Genomic DNA, 21947 nt, shown 5'->3' on the forward strand with positions numbered 1-21947 from the left:
GGGAGGCCTCGTCTTCCTGACTTTCTCTATCCCTTCCGTGGTATTAACCAGTACTTCCCTATTAGTCATAATTTAGAACCAGCTTGGAAAGTTCCTTTTGACTTCCTCTCTTTTTCAGTGGAGAAAAAATATAAGGTTAAAAATGTTGGGGTTGCTATCCTTTTGGCCAAAAGCGGCTTCAGCAGACACCCTGAGAATCATAGGTCCCCTTATTACTTTGTCTCGGGCTATGACAAGGCCCAAGTTTTTCATAACCTTAAAGCAACATCCACTTCCAAAACCCCAGAAATAGGTAAGCATGTTTCAGGGAGGAAAAAACACCATTGCAAGCTCCAGAATAACTTATTTCCCAACTGAACCTGTCAACTACCACGCTAGGTACCAGGGCGGCCAGCTCTGAGCTTCTTTAAAAAAAGAACATTCTTCATGACACAAAAAAGAAAATAAGAAAATATGAACTAAAAAGATCAGATTTTTGCTTAACAATCAACATCATGCTAACCATCTTTTTATTTACTCTGAACATGACTTTAAAAAAAATCTTTTCATTGTCCTTGTCATTTTTCCAAGTTTCAAGTCATTTGGGACTTTAGCTTCCATGATACCATTCTTGGTGTGTTCTCCATGCTCCATCACATGATGGTCCCATATGATTCCTCTAGGTCTTCTCTTATTGTTATATTTCTTTCATTTATTCTCATCCATTTACTTTCTCAAAAAAAAAAATCTATCCAAATATATTCATTCCATCTATGTAGGTATAAAACTCCTTTATATTATTCAAACTCCCCTTTTTATAGTGTAAATATGATTCACTTTTTCCATCACTGTGACCTAAAATTGAATCCTATTCCAGTAAATCTTGGGGATACCTCTGAGAAAAACAGATTCCTTTTCATTTTAGTGTTGACCTTATGCTTTTGCAAAAGCCTATCATTTAGGAACCTTAAATCCTATTGTATAAATCCAAGGCCAGTGATTTACCCAAAGATCTTCTCTTTCTTCCAGTGTCAACATAGATACCAAGTAGAAGAAAACACCATGCTGTGGTAGCAGATTCTTTATGTGCACATGTGTGCATGTGTACATACATGCATATGCACCCACACACATACACACACAATGCCTCTGGGTATTCACATTCTTGTATAGTTCATTCCCGAAGTGAATTCAGGCTGGTCCTACGTAACCAGTAGAACTTGTAGTAGTAATGCTGTGTGCTTGCTGAGGCTAGGTCATAAGAAGTCTCATAGCTTCCTCCTTGCACTCAAGGAACACTTTCTTTGGGAAAAACCAGCCACTCTGTAAGAAGTCCAACTCTACTGAGACTCATCTGTGAGGAAGCACGAGATAACCATGCAGAGAGACCACGTGGACCAAGATAGATGCCTGGCCAGTCTCAATTAGTTCCAGGCACCCTAGCCCATATGCCAGATGTGAAAGTACATCTTCCAGTCCAGTTGAACCGTCAGATGGCTATTGCACCAACCACACTCTGACTGCAAGCAAGAACCAAGTTGAGTCCATAATTGTAATAGACAATAAAACATTGTTATTTTAAACTACTACGTTTCAGAGTTGCTTGTTATGCAGGAATAAATAACCAGGACAATGTTCCATGTACTTAAGTTGAATGTCCAAGTTTCCATAAAGCTTAAAGGCATTTCCAGGTTCTCTCCTATAAGTGTTATTTGTTACCCCAAAAAAACCATTAGGAGTGGGTTGACTATGTTTCAGAAAACAATCTGGTATACCTGTTTCCCAACTGAACCTGTCAGGTGTTTGTCCGGCCTACTTTGTTTCCATTAATAGGAAATCACCAAACACCATGACTCTTCTCTTCATTCCAGACCAGTGACAGGTGGCCAGCAAATGCTTGAGACTATTCCTTGCTGACATGTGCTCTTCCCCCAAACATCCAGCTCCGCTCTGGGGTGACTAGCACACCCATCAGGAGTCCCCTGTCTCCCCTGTCATATCCTCTGCTTTCTAGACTCATGGTGCTACTTTTGACCCTCTCACCTTAGCAAAACCACCTTCTCCCTATTTTCCCTCCTCTTTGATAAGCTCAAGTACAGCACCACTCTCTCAAATTCTTCACTTTGACCTCAAGTATTGACATCACTTCACTAGGGTTCGTCTGGGACAGTAAGACAAACACTCCTTCTGATCCCCTCAGCCCCTATTCCTCTCAATGGAGTCTGATCTCTTTTCTGGCTTTTCACCCTTTGTGGGGTCCCCTTGATTCATGGTGGAAGGTGCTCATCCTCTGCACCAGTCCTGGTAGGTTCTGAGGACAGCTACCCTGCTCTGTCTCACACAATTAATCCTATGATGCTCCTTTCCCTTTTCAATGTGGACTCCCCTTCCCTACCACACATCAGCTTGTATCCTTGCTCAATTCCCAGCCTAGCTTTCCCAATTCAATCTTAATGCCTGTCTTTTACCTACCTGAGCCTAGGCAGAGCCCCAAAAGGAATAATTTCTCCCCCTCAAGACTACAGCCCTTGCTCAGCTCCTGCCACTTCTATATCTAACCCAAGTCCCCATTTCTCCAGCTCTCTGCTTTCAGCAAACACTCATCCTCACTCAGCTGGAGAGTCTTTCTGCCTTGGCTCAGACCTCAACTGAAATCCCTTTGAGAGCTATGCAGAAATATGTTGGAGCAAGGTACAAGAGAGTACCCAATCTAGGTCATTCCAGGTCATCCCCCACCCCCAAACAGGCTTATCTGATTCAAGGAACTTAAACAAGAACTAATTAAAGAATATATTTTATATATGCATAGCACTTATCACTATAACATGTCATATATTAATATATAAAATAAATACACATTCTTAACTTATTTACATTGCTTATTGTCTCTCCCTTCATTAGAATGCAAATTTCATGAGAGCACCGATTTTTGTTTGCTGTAGTCTCCGTTATCTCCCAAGTGTTGAGAAGAATGCCTAATACATATTTGGTGAATAAATGAATGAATGAATGAATGTTCCCAATCCCAATCAGAAATCCTGTTTCCTGTGGGTTTACAGATGGCCAATTTATATGTTAAGGGTTTTTCTTTTGTCTCATGCAAGAGAAAACCACTTCCGGCTTAGTTAAACAAAGGGGGATTTTGGGGAATGCTATCATGGCGCTGCCAGAATTGTCAAAGGAAAGAGAGACAATTGTCACTCAGATGGCCAGAAAAAGGGAGTGACCAGAACATTTTCATCAAACTGCAAATAAAGGAGTCCAAACTTTTTCATTGTTTATCCCTCTACTCAAGAGTCAAATTCCAGAGAGGGGCTATGTCAGATCAGACGCTAGCCCCTTGGACAGTCAAGGATGGCATCAGACTGTAGACAATGAGAAAGGGGTCCAATCCCCCAAGAAATTTGTTAGGAAGAAGAAATTAATTCTGAACAACCAAATACAAAACTCTACAATCAAAGGGTCAATTAACTTGAGTTTAGCAACTCCGACACCTTTACCAACTTTTAAATTATTTTCCCTTTAAGAAGAAAATTTTCACATATTTTCTTCCACTGCCGTATGCTTAGACAAGCAAAACCAAACTGTATTAGAAACTTATTAAGAACACTGTAGAGTGATGTTTAAATATAGTTTCAATAAACATTAGGAGTCGATACTCTAAAGACTTGAAATATATTGACTCATTAAAAAAACGCTCTCACTTAGAACCTTCTCTAGTGGCCAATCACAACTTTGGGCTGCTTTGATTTACGACCTTGGCCACTGTGGCCCAGCCATTTAATCTTATAATCAACATCAATCACCAATTTTTATTACAACATTTTGCAGGCTGAGCAAAAAATATTTCTCCTGAGGACAAATTAGGAACCCCAAAGTGACTATTGCAAATAAATACTGTTGGCCATAACTCGCTGTGCTACAGTTCACTCACAATTCATTCCATTAGTGCCACAGAAGCTAAAAGCAATTGTATAATTTAAAAAATAAAAGAAGTATCCAAAGAGATTCATATAATATAATGGCTATCTGGTGACTGGATAAAGATCTTCAGTGGTTCAATGACAACATGTACTTTCATTTATGCCTCCAATGGTTGCCATCCAGAAGATATTAAGTGTGTCCAAATATCCTTCAAGACAGATCATAACTCACCATTAAGATGATACAAGGCCCTATTAGATTGACAGGCATACTTCCCATTGGTTCAAGGTGCTCATCCCTGAACTTGCACTCAATAGTGAAAAAGTAATGGCCAAACAGAGGACACTATGCAGAATGGCTAATTGCCAGGTATACCACCGATAAATCAACTGGACCCTATTAATAACTAATGGTGCTCAATTTACTGTTAATTCAGATATGTCCTGCAAACCCAGGGAGCTCTTTAAAAGTAACTACAGTAATAATTCCCCTTTATGTAAGTCAAATAAAATTAGCATTTAATCCTGGAGTTGTAACCTGTAGAAATAATCATTATGATAAATTATTTAAATATTTCTCAGCACAGAGTCTAGGATTCCAGAGTCCTGGGTTCACTATTCCGTCTTGGCTAGCAACATACCACACAGCTTGTTGTATCTGAGCTCCCATGTTGCTGCTGGTAAAACAGGAAAGCCTAAAATATTCCATAAATAACACATAAGTCCAGATTTAATCACTATTAACTAGAGTAACAAAATAGTCTGTTTCCTCTACACGCTTACTTGATTCTCCACATTGTACCACAAATGGCACAAGAGGGATATAGAAAAGTGTTTTGAAGTCAGAGGGATACAGAGAAATGTTCAGCAGGGAATCCAAGACTTCACTGTTGCTAATTTCTGTGAAGTAGAAGGTACTTTTCTCCCTTAATCTTGCATTTTTCCTCCAAGAAAGTACTTACATGTGTTCTTTTTTTTTACCCTCCTTCCCAGCAGGGGAAATGATATAGGGTCTCTCCCTGGGGACTGAGAGGTCCGAAACCAACACGAACACTTGCTATGACACTGGTCAAAACTACAGTAAAAAAAATGCTTGTGTTTCTATAGCATCTTTTTCTTCCCCCTGCATAACCAGGACTTTACCTCCAGCAAAGGACTTCAGTGTCAACACTTTCCTCCCAGGTTTGTTAGAAGGAGCAAATGAGGGGAGGTTGTACACAACAGCACTCTTTTTACAACAGTAAAGTGCCATAGGCATGCTGGACATGTGTAGGCTACTATTATTAATACAATTTAGGAATAACAATAATACGCACTTACACTCTCCATAAAAACACCCCTCTGCGGTCTATTCATCCAAGCCCTGTCTGCAGCCTGGTGTTTACACATGCAGCATATCCTCTGAGAACCATTCTGGACTGAGTGCACACATTTCCAAATGACAAATTATGAGTTATTTTTCAGAAAACCACAGTGGCTATTATAATGAGTAAATATATTTAATTAAAAATATGAGCTGTTTAAAAACCATTAAATGTTATACGGTGATTGTTTTGTTAATCTTCAAACAGCTGAGCTAATGTATACAACAAATGGCTATCCGAGTCCTCCTCAAGTAGCCCAGAGAGCATCTCCCAAGGTCTTATTCTCCTGGATGCTATAGGATGGCTTCCCCTTCCCTTACCAATACGAACCAGATAGATAACTCAGTCAATAAAGTCAGTGCCTGGAAAGACACTGGGATCCACACAATATGAATTTCTAGCATTCAATGTTCAGATATTTCCAAACAAATAGATAAAAATTGTCTCACTTTTTCTTCAGTACTTGAAATCTATTTTTTAAAAATCAGGAACTTTTGTTCAAAATAACTAGTTTCTGATGTGCATCAATTTGTTTGAGTTCAAAACGCTCAAAGTCTAAGTATACAAAATAAAGTAAATGAGTTAGTGCTACAATTCTAAAATACATTTAAACTCAATATTCAAGATGTGAAGAATATTTTCCTACTGTCTCTTAAACTAATCAAGTGAATATCTTGGATTAGACAAAATAATGATTCATATGACAGTTCCTATTGTGAGCTCTTAGAAATGGAGGTTATCAACCAGGGACACACTTAGATTTCTCCACAAAGCAAGGTGATGAACGCAGCTCCTCGGCTTTGGGGCAGGATCACTATTAGGACATGAGTCGTTATATATGCCCAGCACATCCCACATCTACCAAAGCATCAGTTTTGCCCACTGCCATTGGACATGTGTAAGACATTAATACAATTTAGGAATAACAATAATATGCACTTGAACTCTCCATAAAAATACCGCTCCATGGTCTATTAATCCAAGCCCTGTCTGTAGCCTGGGAGACCCGACAGACTGTGACAACTGCACAAATATTACCAAGTCCTCCAAAGATTTTGTTCTATGCCTGTTGCATGTTCTGTGCACGTATAATGGAAACATTATACATTTCCAGCACTAAGCCAGGAAAGCTTACTGGTGACACAAATACAAAGAGCTGCCATTTGTGTGGTGTTACCATTAGAAGCAGAGTTTCCCAAAGGGTGGGGTGGCAAATGTGCCATAATTTTAGGTAATATACAAACTTTAAAATTAAATTAGTAGTTATACATTTATTTTCATGAACATTTTAAAAATATAACTAGTATATCAACCTCATATTTTTATTACTATGATTATATTCTTAAAATTCTTAATTGAAATTTAAATTGACACATGTCAATGTATTATATTCTTTAAAAAATTGTAATTGAAATTTAAATTGTCGATTTAAATTTTAATTAAACATTTTTAAGAATATAGTAGTATGTAGATATGGTAAAAAAAGGATGATAGTGATTTGCAAATTTCTGAATATTTAGAAATGTTAAGGCCTTTTTTTGAACTAAAAACGTTTTTATTTTTAATATTTAATAGTTCATAATTCAGAAAATTTTCATTGACAAATTTACTGATGTAAGTAGCACTGAGGATTTCTCCTCCTCGGGTTCCCTGCATGGCCTATTCAGTGATAGGGTGAATATGAGTAGTAATCCTGATGTTTCTGTACGCTAACTTCTGACTATAGGCATTTACATATATAGAGAAATATTCAAGCTTAAAACTGTGGCCCCGCACTGTGCAGATTCAACAACAAACAAACACCCTGCTGGGGTGAGTGACTGAGATCTGGGCTCATCTGCAAAATGGGCAACAATAATCCCCACTTCAGGAGGTCATGGTCGAGTGCAAACGAATGATTTATAAGAAGGCTTTTGAAAAAAAAAAAAAAAAAATATATATATATATATATATATATATATATATATATATATATATATATAAAACTGTGTTATTATTATAACTTGTCATGGGGAAGGTCCACAGTTCTCCAAGAGGGAAAAAAAAAACCATATTTCGCTGCCCCTGATTTTATACTGCAGTTGAGCTCACCTCCAAGGAGTTGAGGAGCACAGCAAACAAATACAGGGCAGGACCCATGTGCCACAGCCCTCAGAATCAGCACCTTGCCCCCAACAGGCTGGGATCCGCCGATAGATCCTCAATAATGACCGGGCTCAGCACTTGGCTTCCCCTGTCCTTCCCCTGTGATGAAGCACAGAGCTCTTGCCCAGGAAGAAAACAGGATCTGTTCCAGTGGGACACGTAGGCCAGGCTCATTGCCGGAGCTCCTCAGAGAGCAGGGGTAGCAAAGAGGACACTGAACAGTGTGGGAGCTGGGGGGAAGGCAGTGTCAAAGGTCTCAAAATCAAATGCCTTTTAGAAGGAAGCAGATAAATGAACAAAACTGAACACGTGTCGGCCGTGGTGAACTAAGAGAGGCACCTATTACCCAGAGGCTAACTGTCACCAAAGAGAAACTGACTTTCAGAAGTTGGAAGTTGCTTTTATTTGAACTCTCCCACTTATTAACTAGGAACTAATCCCCCCCACACACACACACTCAAAAAAATAAAATAAAAAAGTTAAATCCTCTGCAAGCCAAATAAAATAAGTCTGTGGGCCTCATGGCAGCCTATGGCTACCATTTTGCAAGCTCTGTTGTACCAACCCAGGAGGTGAGTGGATAAAAAACAAATCATAATGAGAAGGCCATTTTGTTGTAGCCATTTTCTAATGCCATACCAAAAACAAAGAGGCGGGGGGGGAAGAGCTGGCCAATAAACTAAAGCTAACAACTCCCTTGCAGGGGTGTTGAGAAGCCTGACCAAAACGACATTTTCCTAATCCTCTGAGAAAGCAGTTTACCAGTGTCTGTCTTGAGCTCAAATCAATGTAGTACTGTTACCTCCTGCCTACAAGTTCCCGCAGTTGGAAGCAAGATGACAAACCGATGACAGCTGCATACATAACCCTCAGCTTCCCAATAAAGAACTAACAGCTTTTCTGACACTTCCCAGCCTTCCCCTCAACCTTTGGGATTCAGGTCTCATCGAAGAACAGGCCCAAAAGATGGCGCGCAGGAGGCTCAAACGCCATTATTTACACCAGTTATTTCCATTCAGGAAAGGCTAACATGCGCAGCCTCAAGTCTTACTCTCCAAAGTTCACCACAATTTGCAGGGCTTCGGAATCCAACACAGAGCCGTTCTGAGGAAACCACGTTTAGTCCACCCCTGACCCCAACACCACATCTGTTCTGAGGGGACCCCACATTTCTGAACAGAAACTCAATCACCTGCCTGGAGTATGTCTTCCAGAGAAAGAAGAAGACGGGAAGTGCTTCAGCCGTGAACTCCTTCCAAGGCAGCTGAAGTCGCCGGATTCTGAGGCGTCTGCCCGGCTCCACACTGAGGAGCAGGCGCTCCCAGGGCTGCTCCCGGCGCCGCTCCCACAATGCTTTGCGCTGAGGAGCCGTCTGCAGAGCCTGCTGCGGTGACAGGGTCTAGGCCCGCGAGGAGGGGTCTTGGCGTGGCAAAGGGCAGTGATTCATTCCTGTTTTCCGTATTTCGATAAATAAAAAAGAGAGGGAGAAAGATTCTTTGTGTGCACTGTGTCCCGATGAAACAGTAGAGCTATTTGAAAAATCGTGAAATTTCTGCTGTGCAAGGCAGTAAGAGCTAAGCAGTGAAACTCAGAAGCATTTTCCCAAGTCTTTGGAGGCCAGATTTACTCCCAGATCTATAAATCCTACTTAATCCAGGTTTTTCTAAAAACACATAAGAAGACATAAGATACCCTTCATTTACGTTTTAGCTATTAGGTGGTTCCTTACTCACGGTATGTTGAGGATTTATTTAAGGATATATTCTAGTTTAACAATTCCAGAAATACTTTCGATTCTACTTTTCAGTTGGTATTTTTCACTAAATGCGAGTTACGCTATTTTTCACAATGGAGGCCTGGACTAACTGTATTTAAAATTATGTCCTTGACTCTCAAAATAGACTCAAAAACCAACAGCACTGAAAGAAATACTAGAGCTCAATCTTCTCAATCTCTTTATTTTAAAAAAAGAAAAAGAAAAAAGAACAGATAGCCAATATTCACCTGGGTAACCTTGGGAATCATGGGTGGCTAGGCTTAAATGAAAGAACATATTGTAGTCAACCCATTATCAGGAGAAAGCTTTTGAATAAGGAAGTAAAAATTTGCCCTGCTGGGTAAAGTAGCTAAGATTAAAAGGGCCTCAATGAAGTAGGTAATTACAATGAAATATGTTCCCCCATATATGCTGGCCTCAGGAACTGGAGACATGCCACAGTGGAATGTGCTACAAAAATCCAGCCAGCATAGGTATGTCAGCACCAACGGGAAAAAGTTGTACAGACAAGGTTACTCAGTCTTCCAAACAGAGACAAGGCCAAGAAATGGGGGAGGGACTGTAGAAATAATCCTCAAAATCAGTCCTTGTTTTGTAATGACAGCCTCAACTCTGATAGCAACAATTTCTTTTTCCAAAGACCACCATCTGGAGTCAAATCTGCCTCATCCCGTCAATGTCAAGGCTTTCATTATTCTCAATAGAGGTTGTTTTCAGTGTGTGCAAACTCCCAAAGACCAAGCAAGAAGTCCCTGTACAAGCCCAACCAAGACACCTGAGTAGTGCCTGCTGTGCCACCCACGTCAACTGCACAGACACCTGTGTGACTTCCCTCACTCAGCCCATGGGACAGAAGCATGACACATTGGGGGGAGGAAAGTGCAAGGAGGACACCTGAGCAGAGCTGACAGTGGCCAGTCTGAGAGTGAGCCCCACACATGACACACATATGCTCCCATCTGAACAGCAAAGCCTGGAAGCAAAGAGCAGCACAACATCTTCGTAAAGTTGGTGTTACAATGCCAGTCCTGTACTTATCAAGTGAGGAGGTGGGGTAATTTTTCAAACACAGCTTGCCTGCCCCCAGTCCTACACTCCGATCTGTCTGTGCCTGACCCCCAAACAGCAAAGGTAGGAATTCATGTTGGCAAAGCTCAGGATGTAGGAGACAAAGCTAAAGCAGGACTGAAGCTGTTGCTATGGCCTTCCTTCTCAGAAGTGGCCATAGAAACATCAGCCTAGGGATAGGGAAGGGACACAGTGGCAAAGAAGCAGCCAGAAGGCAAAGAAGAAGTGTTAGAGGGCCACATTCCTCCTTCCCCTCCATTCCTCCTTCCCTTCCATTCCTTCTAAGCAGTAGTTACACAAATACCTAGCCAGTCACTTTGCCCAAACAGTTCAATTCCCTGAGTGCAGCTCAGTGCCAGGTATTAGGATACCAAGGGAACAGTTTTTCTGAGAGAAGGGAGAGAGTGTTCAAGAGAGGTTTCATAACAGACGCAAATTCAAGCTGGCCAGTTATAATGATGAGGCTAACAGCTGAGTACAGAGTGTTTACACAGTTTAATTAACTGTGTTAAGTGCTTATGTGGATTATATAATTTAATATAACCATAAAATTAACTAGACAGGCAGGAAGATACATAGAGAAAGCATTGCAGAAGGAACAACATGGGACGGCCCAGTGGCTCAGGTGGTTAGAATACCGTGCTCCTAATGCTGCCGAGGTCGCTGGTTCGATTCCCACATAGGTCGGTGAGCTGTGCCCTCTACAGCTAAGATTGTGAACAACAGCTCTCCTAAGATTGTGAACAACAGCTCTCCCTGGAGCTGGGCTGCTGTAAGCTGCTGTGTGCTGCCTTGGGCTGCTGTGAGCGGCCAACCAACGACTGGCAACCAACTGCCTCAGCCGGTGGGAATGCAAGGCTCATAATACCATCATGGGCCATGGAGCTGTGTCCTACACAACTAGACTAAGCAACAACGGCTTGAACTGGAGTGGGGGGAGGTGGAAGAAAGGGGGAGAGAAAGAAGGAACAAAATGAGGGAAGGTAGGGAAGAGAAAGTATTGTCATGTTCAGTAAATGGTGACATGGAAGAAATAAAGAGGAAGTAAGAGAAGAGTCAGGCTAGCATAGCATATTCTTCCAGGAATCCTTCTCTCTTGGTAATTCCCCATTCTGATCACCACTCTGAATATTGTCCCTTTCACACTTAAAATGCACACTCTGTAGGATGTGCCTGTCATTATATTTGGCTAGAAGTATCAGACACTCAAAATAACAGACAGATGGCAGTTTATTGCTCTCTCACGTAGAAGCCCCGGGCTAAGCTGCCCAGGGAAGTATGGCAGTTCCACAAATGCAGAGCCCCAGGCTCCTTCCAGAGGCCCCCATCTGTGAGGCCCTCATCTGTGTGGTCTAACATGGTCATAGGAGCTCCCACAGTTACAGTTACATCCACATCCAGTGAGCAAGAAGAAGACATGATAAAGAAGGGCCAAAAGGGGTATAGCTGACATATAATGGAGGTTCTCAGAAGCTGCCACAGAATAGTTCCTCCTGCACAGCATTGTCCAGACTTGGCATTGGCCACACCTAGCTGCAAGGGAGGCTGAGAGATGTATCTTTACTCTGGGCAGCCATGTGCCCAGCTAAAAACTGGGAATTCTGTTACTAAGGAAGAAAGGGAGAATAGAGGCTGGGACAACTACCAGCCTCTATCTATAATAACTTATTTAATCTCTTGTTTCTAGAACATTTTCTTTGATTCACCTAGATCACAACTTCCTTAAAAGTACAGATTGTATTCTACTCTTTAATGCATTTCACGGCATTTAGTATGCACCAAGTGTCCAATAAATGACGTGGGAAAAGAATTGATGAATAACAAATAAAACAAGCAAATTCTTAAAACCTTAGTAGTGTATATGGAGACTATTTTCATGGCTGAGCTGCACACAAATAGCGTGACCATAAGATAACAAAACTGATTTCTTTTTTCCAGTGTATGTCATAAGAAGATAAATACTTTTTAAAAGCCATGATCATAACATTAGAAACAGATTTTTCTACACCAACAAATCAGACTTTATTTACCCAAAGGAGAATCTTTACCTTCAATGCAATCTTCACAGCCCACTGCATGTTCTTTTTCAATAACCACTATTGAATCTTCCATCGTTTGAGGGTGTGTTTGGAATTTGGAAGCATAGAAAAGTGATCCAGAACAAAGTCTGATGAATAATAATCTAGATGATCCAGCTGCATTGTGCCATTTCAGTGTTTTTATAAGTATAATAATAAAGTAACTGGTCTAGATTCCTCATGTGCTTTTTAAATGCCTGGGGGACGTACTTTCAGAAGTGCAATTCCTAAAATCTTTTCAAGAATAGTGAACCAGCTAAATGTCATAACTAGTAGTTACTAATCTTGCTTTATTATTTAAGTAGTGTAATATTGCAGACATACATAAATATATTAGCAGGATATATACAAGTTTGGACAACTAAGTTTGCGAACTCATCCTAGAAAAAGTGCTGCATACCTCATGGCTGAATATCACTACGGTCACCTTCGACGTACTCCCCTTTGGAAGCTACGGACAGACACCAGCACCTAGTCCACCCTTCAAACCAATTTTGGAACTCTTTTTCTGGAATGGCCATCAGAGCTGTCGTCATATTACCCTTGATGTCCCGAATGTCACCAAAACGTCTTCCTTTCAATATTTCCTTTATGTTCAAGTAAAGAGTGAAGTCATTGGGTACCAGATCAGGTAAGTAGGGAGTGTGTTCCAACAGTTATTTGTTTACTGGCTAAAAACTCCCTCACAGACAGTGCCATGTGAGCTGGTGCATTGTTGTGATGCAAGAGTCGTGAATTGTTTGCGAAAAGTTCAGGTCGTCTCACTTTTTTACGCAGCCTTTTCAGCCCTTCCAAATAGTCAACTTGATTAACTGTTTTCCAGTTGGTACAAATTCATAATGAGTAATCCCTCTGATATCAAAAAAGGTTAGCAACATCATTGCAACAAGTTCGCAAACATAATTGCCAGACTTTATATGCATTATACATGTGTATAAATGTGTGTATATAAATGTATATATGTTATAGATTACATATCTATATACACTCATTTATATACATGTTTGAAAACATATCTACATGCGTGTGTGTATGTGTCCCCCTATTTCATGAACAAGGTTATCCAAGATGGATGGCAAAATTTTTACCAATCCAGACCTTTCATAATGTGAAGCTTTACTGGGCTCAACATTAAAACAGATAATTACTAAAAAAGCAAACCAAAACATACAAATAAAAAGAAAATACTTTGATAGGCAAATAAAAATCCAATAACAACATAATCAGTTTCAATCATGTAATAATGTTTTTTCAGAGAAACTGAAGGCATTTTATAGACATCAATTTTCCTCCGGGAAAACACAGGCCACATCTCTTCTGCCAGAAATTCTTGGCTGTTTATGCAATGCTGAGCCATTATCTGATATGGGAAGAATTTTATAATAACCACAAGGAAAAAGATAAATCAATAATGTTGTTCAGAATGGACACAGCACTTCTCAACTTCCTAGCACTTTACCAACATTGATGAAATAAGCCTCCCCTGGTCCCAGTGAGACTAAAACAAGAGTCATACTCTTTCACTCCGAGAAGGAGACAAAGATAGTTTGAATCAACTGCCCTCAGCTCTGTGGGGAGTTAGGGTCAGGGCCAGCACTGAGGTGAGAACTCAACTCAGCGTGTGCAGAAATAAGCACTGACCCCGCACACCCAAGCCTTCTACTCACCCCCTCATGTCATCTTCAGAGAACAATGGTCTTGAAGGCTGGGCGCCCCATTGTCTGAGGCAGCATGGAGAATGTGTTTTCAAGTCAAATATCTATCAATCAACATGCATTGATTTTCTTTAATTATCTCCACAGAGCAGACTTGATTCTGAAGAGCTTATGTGATCTGAAAAACGTAACACCTATTTGTCAGATATGTATAATTTATGACGGCCCTTTCACTCAAGGTCTGTGGTCCAAAGCCAGCCGTTTGTGAGTTATTAACATGCTATTAGACATACCCTATTAAGATTCACAGACTTGCAGCCCCTTACACAAAAGCAAGAGCAACACTATGTAAATTTTCACTTGTACCATTAAGCTCAGAGGAGTCTAATTCTAACACTATCCCATGAATCCTTTCCAAGGAACTGCTTGATACAATGAAGCTATCAAAAAATTATCCTTACTTTACTAATTAAACTCTTTGGTTTAAACCAAGCTTGCTTTAGATGGTAGACTTGTACTTTCGTGAAATGTGTTTCAGTGACTTCCTTCCTATGCAGTTTGCCAATACTAACGTTAAACTCAACAGAAATTCTTAGGAATTTTTATGACCAATATATGCTCCTGAATTGGGGACAGATAATCTATTGTACCGGTAACTGACTTATAAATAACTACTAATACTTAATTCATGATTCCTTTTACATTAGATGTCACTAAGTCATGTTAAATTTAGACATAGCCAAAGAACATGGTAGGAATTTCTATTTATCTGGTAAGAGAATTAACTTTATAGCTATTATCATCTTATGTATAGCAAAAATGAAGCAAGAACAAATAGACATATCACCATTCATAAAGAGGGATAAGTGGGTGATAGAAGATGACCTGACTTATTTAATCTCTATAATTCTAACTTCAGGTTAGTGAGAAATAATAAATATGTATTGATCATGTGTCCTAGGAACCACACCAGCACTGGGGATCCAGAAGAGAATGAGACCAACACAGACCCCAGGCAAGGGGATCAGGGGGATGTCCTTGAAGAAGGACCTACAGCTTAGAGCTGAAGGGAAATGAGGGGTAACAGTGAGCCAGGTAGAGCTACCAACTTCTGAACACTCTGGTGATAGAGAACAGGGAATGTGGTAGGAGAAGAGAGAACAGGCAGGGGAGAAGCCTGGGCAAGAAGTTGTAGGGCTGCAGGCCATCTGAGGCTGATTCATTCTGAGGACAACAGGAACCCACGGAGGGTTGTAAGCATGGGGTAGCAGAAGCAGAAGGGCCTCAGGCACACATGAAACAGATTATTATGAATGAAAAGTCCCTGAGAGTCTAGCTCTTTTTCAAAACCTATCTCAAATCTGAGTTCAATGGGGTGTTTTTAAATTAAAAAGAAAAAAAGAGGTCACCTTCTCAAAACCACATGAAGTAAACCCAGTCTTACAGAGGTTGTTTTTCACACTCAGTGCTACTATATCTCTCTGAGGTTGATATGAGGAAAAGGGGAATAACGGAGAAAGAGAATGACTGTTTTGTTATTAAATATTTCCCATATACAAAAAGCATAAGGAAACCATAACAAATACACTTGTGCCCACTAGAAAAATTTAGCCAAGGTTAACATCTTACAAGACTTGGTTTCAGTTTGGGGTTTTTGTTGTTGTTGCTGTTGTTGTAGTTGTTTTGGGTTTGTTGGGTTTTTTTTTAGAAATAAAGCATTACAGACATAAACTAATCTCCCTGTGTATTTCCTCCCCTTCTTCCCCAGAGGTAATCATTATTCCAAAATTCTTGTATATCCTTCTTCTACATTTATTTTTAGTTTTATTATAAATGTGTGTATCTATATATAATATAGAGTGTTGTATTGTATGTTTTGAAACTTAAGTAAATGGCTTCATACTGTATGTATAATTCTGTAACTTGCTTTTTTTCACCCAACATGTTTTTGAGATGTATTTATATTGATAGATATAATTCTAGTTAATTTATTTTACTGCTGCATCAAGTATGATTATAGAACAATATTTTGATCAATTTCCTAGTGGCGAATACTTAGGCATTCTTTTTCTTCCGATCACAAACAATACCGCAGTGAACATCTTTGCATTTATCTATCTCCTGATACACATGTGTGAGAGCTGCCCTGAGAGACAACATTTATGTAAAATGTTTTAACACATCAGAGGAAAGGAGTCCACCAAATCGAACTAATATTCTAATTGTTAGTAGTGATGACAATGACAGTGATATGCTCGCTTACAGGAATAGCTCAAAGCCACCATTTACGGGACCTATATTCAAAAATAGATGAGATCACTTACATTGAGATGAAGAATGAGCATTTGGAGGTCGAACAGTGGCTGAAGCTCTGCAGGGTCTGATCTAAGTTGAAAATCTGGTTGAAAGAGCTAAGCATTTCTAATTTAAGATGTATGCCAAGTAGACCTAAATAGCAAGGGAAAACGGGAATAGATGTACTGAGAGGGAAAAAAAATCTTGACAGGTACAGGTTTGCTAACCTCACTGAACAAGTTTTTCAAACCTCTGAGGTTTATCCAACATGAAGAATGTTACAGAATTAGCTACAGACCAATGAGACTTTCAAAATCTGATTTTTTCCTTAAATTTTTCTTTCCAAAAACTAACAATTTAGGGTCAGGCTGGAGTCAGGATTTCCATTCACCTCCTACTGCTGCTCTTTTCATCACTCATTGACAATACTCAAACAGCCACCTTGTCAGAACTTGCCCTTTAGCTAAGTGAACTGAGAATGAAAAATCCTTCTAAACTGAACAGCAGTCCCATGTGTGTGAGTGGCAAGGCTTCAGTGAGAAGAAAATAAGTACACGCTCCAACCCCTCTAATGTTGGCTAAGGATGAAAGTCTTAGATCTCCGTGCCTGCCTTCAAAATGCAGAGCAACACTTTCTAACGGCCCAAAGAGGTCCTGCAAATTGAACTCTCAATACTGCCATCCCTGTCACTAGCACACACCACCCAGCATGTACTTGGAATCAAAGAAACACAGACATTTTTAATTTACGATGAACTGAGCGATCATCTAATTTAAACCCCTTATTTTGCAGAACTGGGAGCCCAGTGATTACGATGTGTTGTCCAAGCTCATACAGTAAACTATTGGCATACGGACTCTAAATTCTCCATTTTATGCTCTTTGTCCTGCACTGTGTAGCTTGTACATAAAATTACTACATCATGATAATTACAACTACTCATTCTTTTTAAAATTTTTATTCATTAAAAGTTGCCAAGATTTTCAGCAGCAATACTTTTAGAACATTGTTATACAGTTCCTGTGGATGATTATATTAATATTCTCAATCATTTACTCTGCCTCCCTGGATTAAACTGTCCCATTGATGTCATGTTTTTCTGTGTATTTTGCTTTGGCAAGTCATGTGAGTAGAAGTGAATCATGCCATTTGTAAGCAAAAGCTTTAAAAGGTATTGCATGTTTTCTGTCTCTTTTTTTTTCCCTTTGCTATAAGACAGGTATGTCCCAGACAGGGACCATTCCTTCAGCCTGGATCCCAGGATAAAGAAGAGACGTGGAAAAGAGCCAAATCTTACTCGTATTGACACACAGTGAAACAAACCTTTGCTGTTTTAAGCCATTAAGATTTTTAGGGTTTTTTGTTATTGCAGCATAACCAGGTAAAAGCTGACTGATAAAATTATCAACAATTAGCAAAGACAACAAAAATGTTTCATCAGTCATCACAAAACAACTCATATAAATTTGTAAGTAGAGACCAACCCAATATATTATTTTTGAAGAGCCATAATTTACTTTTTTTACTCATATCTTCATGAACCATAATTTACTTTTTTCCTTTATTCGTTCACTTCCACATTGCACAGAACTATCTTTCCAAGAGCAGTGTGAAAAGTTGACTGTGGGATCATTAATAGGTGTTTTCACTTATCCTCCTCAAGAACACACATTTCATATCAAAGAAATTGAAACTGTGAGCATGAAAATGAGATGTTTTATCTCATCACCAATGACTACTAGAAAGGAAGCTGAAGAGTAGGGGCCATAGAGAAGCCCAACACACCAAGGGCCAAGATTCTGGGGTCTGGAGGCTCAAGCTGTCATACTTGTTTCTATGCCCATAAATTGTCTGTTACCCGACATCCACTGTGTCAGAAGCCAGCCTGTTATCGTCTGTATGAATCCAGCAACGAAGTCATCCTGCTGGGATAGGACAGGCAGTGTGACCCTCAACAGAGCAAGACACTTGTCTTCAATCCCTCATTCAGCTAAGATCTGTTGAGTGCCTACTGTGTGCAAGGCACTGTCAGGCCCGAGGATATAAAAAAAAAAGAATAAAACAGACAAGGTCCCTCACCTCAATTAGTTTCTATTTTAGTGGGAGGCAGAAAAAAACTAAACAAATTAATGGGAAAAAAAAACACAGATTTTGTGAAAAACATGGAAAGTAAATAAGGTGCTAAAAAATTACAGCACAAATGATTTTAGATAGTAAAAATTCCTCTCAGAACGTGACATTTTAGCTAAGATCGGAAGAATAAAATGAATTTGGCAATGCAGAGAAAAAGCTAGGGAAAGTCTCCAAGCAAGGGGTTGTGGGAATTGCAAAGACTCTGGGGCATGAATGAACATTACAGGTCAAGGGAACAAACAAGCTTTCAGGGAAATGGACTGTAATTTGGACTCAGCATCAGATAACCCAGACTAAATGATAGTCCAGGAATGGGACTGAGGAGAGACAGGCCTTCCAGAATGCTTAAAAGCTAAAAGCAGACATATTTTTCAGGTTTAACTGAGTGCAATATCTCCCCCCTCATCCACAGTTTCACTTTCCTTAGTTTCAGTTACCCATGGTCAACCAAGGTCCAAAAGTAGTACATAGAAAATTCCAGAACTAAACAACTCATAAGTTTAAATTGCACACCACTCTGAGTAGCATGATAAAATCTTGCGCCATCCCACTCCATCCCATCCAGGATGTGAATCAACCTTTTGTCCAGCATATTCACACAGTAAACACTACACACCTGCTCAGCACTTAGTAGCCATCTCAGTTATCAGATCAACTGTCATGATATTGCAGTGCTCGTGTTCAAATCACCCTTATCATCAGAAGGGCAATACTAGCCTAATGCTATGTCACAGTGCCTACGCTATTCACCTCACTTTATCTCGTCACATAGGCATTGTATCATCTCATACTATCACAAGAAGAAGGGTAAATACAGTACAAGATATTTAGAGAGAGAGAGACCATGTTCACATTACTTTTATTATGATATGTTGTTATAATTGTTCTATTGTATTATTAGTTGTTAGTGTTAATCTTTTACTGTACCAACTTTATCATGCGTATGTATACACAGGAAAAAAATATGGTACATATAGGGTTCGGTACTATCCATAGTTTCAGATATTCACTGGGAGTTTCAGAAAATATCCCCCTCATGTAAGGGGAGGGACTATTGTGTTAGGATATGGCTTCATTGATGGTGAATTTGGTTCCAATCTGGGAAATCTAAGTGCATAGTACACAGAATATTAAGCTAAGTCTTGGTGCAAGTCCTATGTATAAAAGACTTGTCATACAGCGAAAATCTGCCTGTTTTCTTAGAACCACAGAAGCCTATCCTGTTCTATGCGAACATCACATTGGGGAACTAGCAACGGGGAAAAAGCCCTACCAGAATACACTGCTGCTCTCATCCTCTGTGGCACCCTTTTTCTGAAAAGTTTCTGGGCCTTGACTATACCAATCAGGATGTGTGTGTGTGTGTGTGTGTGTGTGTGTGTTTTCTCATGTTGCCAGCTCATAACCCACCTGATACCACAGGCAGCCAGTGTGGTTGCAGCCCCATGATTAAGGGCATAGAATGAAGATGAGACGAGACTGAACTGTGAGCCATGGACAGACGATGCAGTACCTTGTAGTCATGGGAAGACATTTGGGGTTAATTCTTAATAACAGTAGAAAAGCAATGGAAAGTCTTTAGAAGTTAATACCTGATTTATGCTTCATACATATCACCTTGACTGCTGTGCACAGATTAGGATAGAAGGAGGTGTGGACAAGACAAGAGATTACAGTGGCAAAGACCGGGGTGGTGGCCGTGAGTAAGCAGAAGTGGATGGTTTGACACCTATTTGATGGGATTTGGTAATGGACTACAGGGGAGAAGGGAAAAGAGATAACCGGAGAATGATTTCCAGGATTTTTGCTTGAATGATTGGATACATAAGAGTGCAGTTTACTGACATGATGAAGAATGTTGAGCAGAGAGACAGATTTTGTGGGAGAAAAAAGAGGAAATTAGGAACTCACTCTTGGCCACGTTAGGTTTGTGAAATCTGTAAAATATCCAGGTGGTCCTAAGTGGGCAGTTGGATATACAAGTCTGGAGCTCACGGCATGGAAGACAGCTGTGAATATGGATTAGGAAGTTACAAAGACCTGAATGGTATAAAGAAAACAAGCTTCACATACTGTTAGAACTTATTCTTCTAGAATCACAAATTTATTTATTTATTCAAATAAATCAATAACAAGGAAGCCAAGACAAAGGACCTTTTGGTTTCTCACTAGAAATTGGGTTTATGAATTTATGTAGAAATGGAATTATGGAATAAAGTTAGTCAGGTCATTAATAGTACTGGTGGGTACGTGACAGCTTAGGCATATAAATCCAACCTCCTACCCAGACGGTCTTATATACACAATTTCTTAGACATATAGTGAATGAGCGCAATTCCCCACAACAAACATGGAAACCAAGTTTTGCAGTAACACAGCCTTGCAACGAAAGATTGTTTTCCATAGATGATGACAACAAACCTCTGTAATAAAGGAGGGAAATATCCCAAGAGATGTCTTTACCTTCCCAGCAAACAAATCCACACATAATTAAATGAAAGAGTAGAGTTTATGGCAGCCATTTTGTCACTATGAGGGGAGAGTATGTATGAGAATGAAGCCAATTTGCAGAAAGTGTAGTCAAGTAATATGTAGAGAAAAAGTAGTCTTAGTATCATTATCTGAGCTCCTGCATCAGACTGTACCTAAAGCAAGCCTCACCAGGACAGTGATTATATGAGCCAGTTATCATTTGGCTTGGTCACCTTTGGCATGGGTTTCTCTCACCAGCAACAAAGTCCTAACTAATGGAGACAGCAAGAGAAGAGACCGTTTCAAGGAGTGCTCCACTGCTGCATATCATGATTAGAAGTCTAAATCGAGTCAGAAAGTTTCATTGAAGCCATCGGGAGCCTTGACAAGGTCAGTTTCAATGCAGTGGTGAGTTGGAAACCAGATTCAGCGGTCCTGTGGAATATCCTCCAAGCACACGTATTATCAGTCATGGCTCCTAAATTGAAAAAATGGAACAGAAAGAGTCAGAGAACCAGGAGATCTGGACTCCAGATATAGCTCAACCACTAACCAGATGGCTGTGACCTTGGACAGATGGCTCATTTAAGCTCTTGAAGTTTAACAGTTGCCTCATCTATCAAGTGATTACCCCTGCCTTATACCCAGGGGTCCTTTAGCTCTACAATTCTCAGCAAACTTGTTCTGTTCTGAAACTTGGTGGAAGAAGAAATCATCCAAATCTACCCAGGTCTCATTAGCATTTTCTCCTATGCTGCTAAATTAAAGCCTCCTTGTCTTGATTTTCATTTCGTGAATCATTTTACCGAAGGCCATGCTATGGTTGTGGTTGGCTTGTGCAGAGCACTGGGGTATACCCTGTGCCTCTGGCATTCCAGACTGAGTTTCTTCTCTGCGATCACCCATGATGAGACCATCCTCACTTCTCCTGTCTGTTTGGGGGCGTCCATTCTGCTTCTACTCTCATTGTTGCTCTCATTGTTTACCGAAGACACACAGATATGGGCTCCACAGTATCTTTCCAGACTTTCACAAGACATTTTTTTTTAGTTTCAGG

General features: G+C 40.0%; 1 protein-coding gene across 7 annotated transcripts in view; it reads right to left on the reverse strand.

Moving 5' to 3' along the window:
- Positions 1-20489: 20489 nt before the first annotated feature.
- MFSD1 (major facilitator superfamily domain containing 1) overlaps positions 20490-21947 on the reverse strand; it is a gene marked incomplete at its 3' end in the record, with an annotated part of 121051 nt that continues 119593 nt past the window's right edge. For all 7 annotated transcript variants that reach the window (XM_081065612.1, XM_081065609.1, XM_081065614.1 and 4 more), the window contains one exon: positions 20490-21368. In XM_081065612.1, the coding sequence (XP_080921738.1) occupies positions 21356-21368 (13 nt within the window). The remainder of the gene's footprint in view (positions 21369-21947) is intronic.

The sequence above is a fragment of the Rhinolophus hipposideros genome (assembly GCF_964194185.1).
Source record: "Rhinolophus hipposideros genome assembly, chromosome: 2".
Classification (NCBI taxonomy): domain Eukaryota; kingdom Metazoa; phylum Chordata; class Mammalia; order Chiroptera; family Rhinolophidae; genus Rhinolophus; species Rhinolophus hipposideros.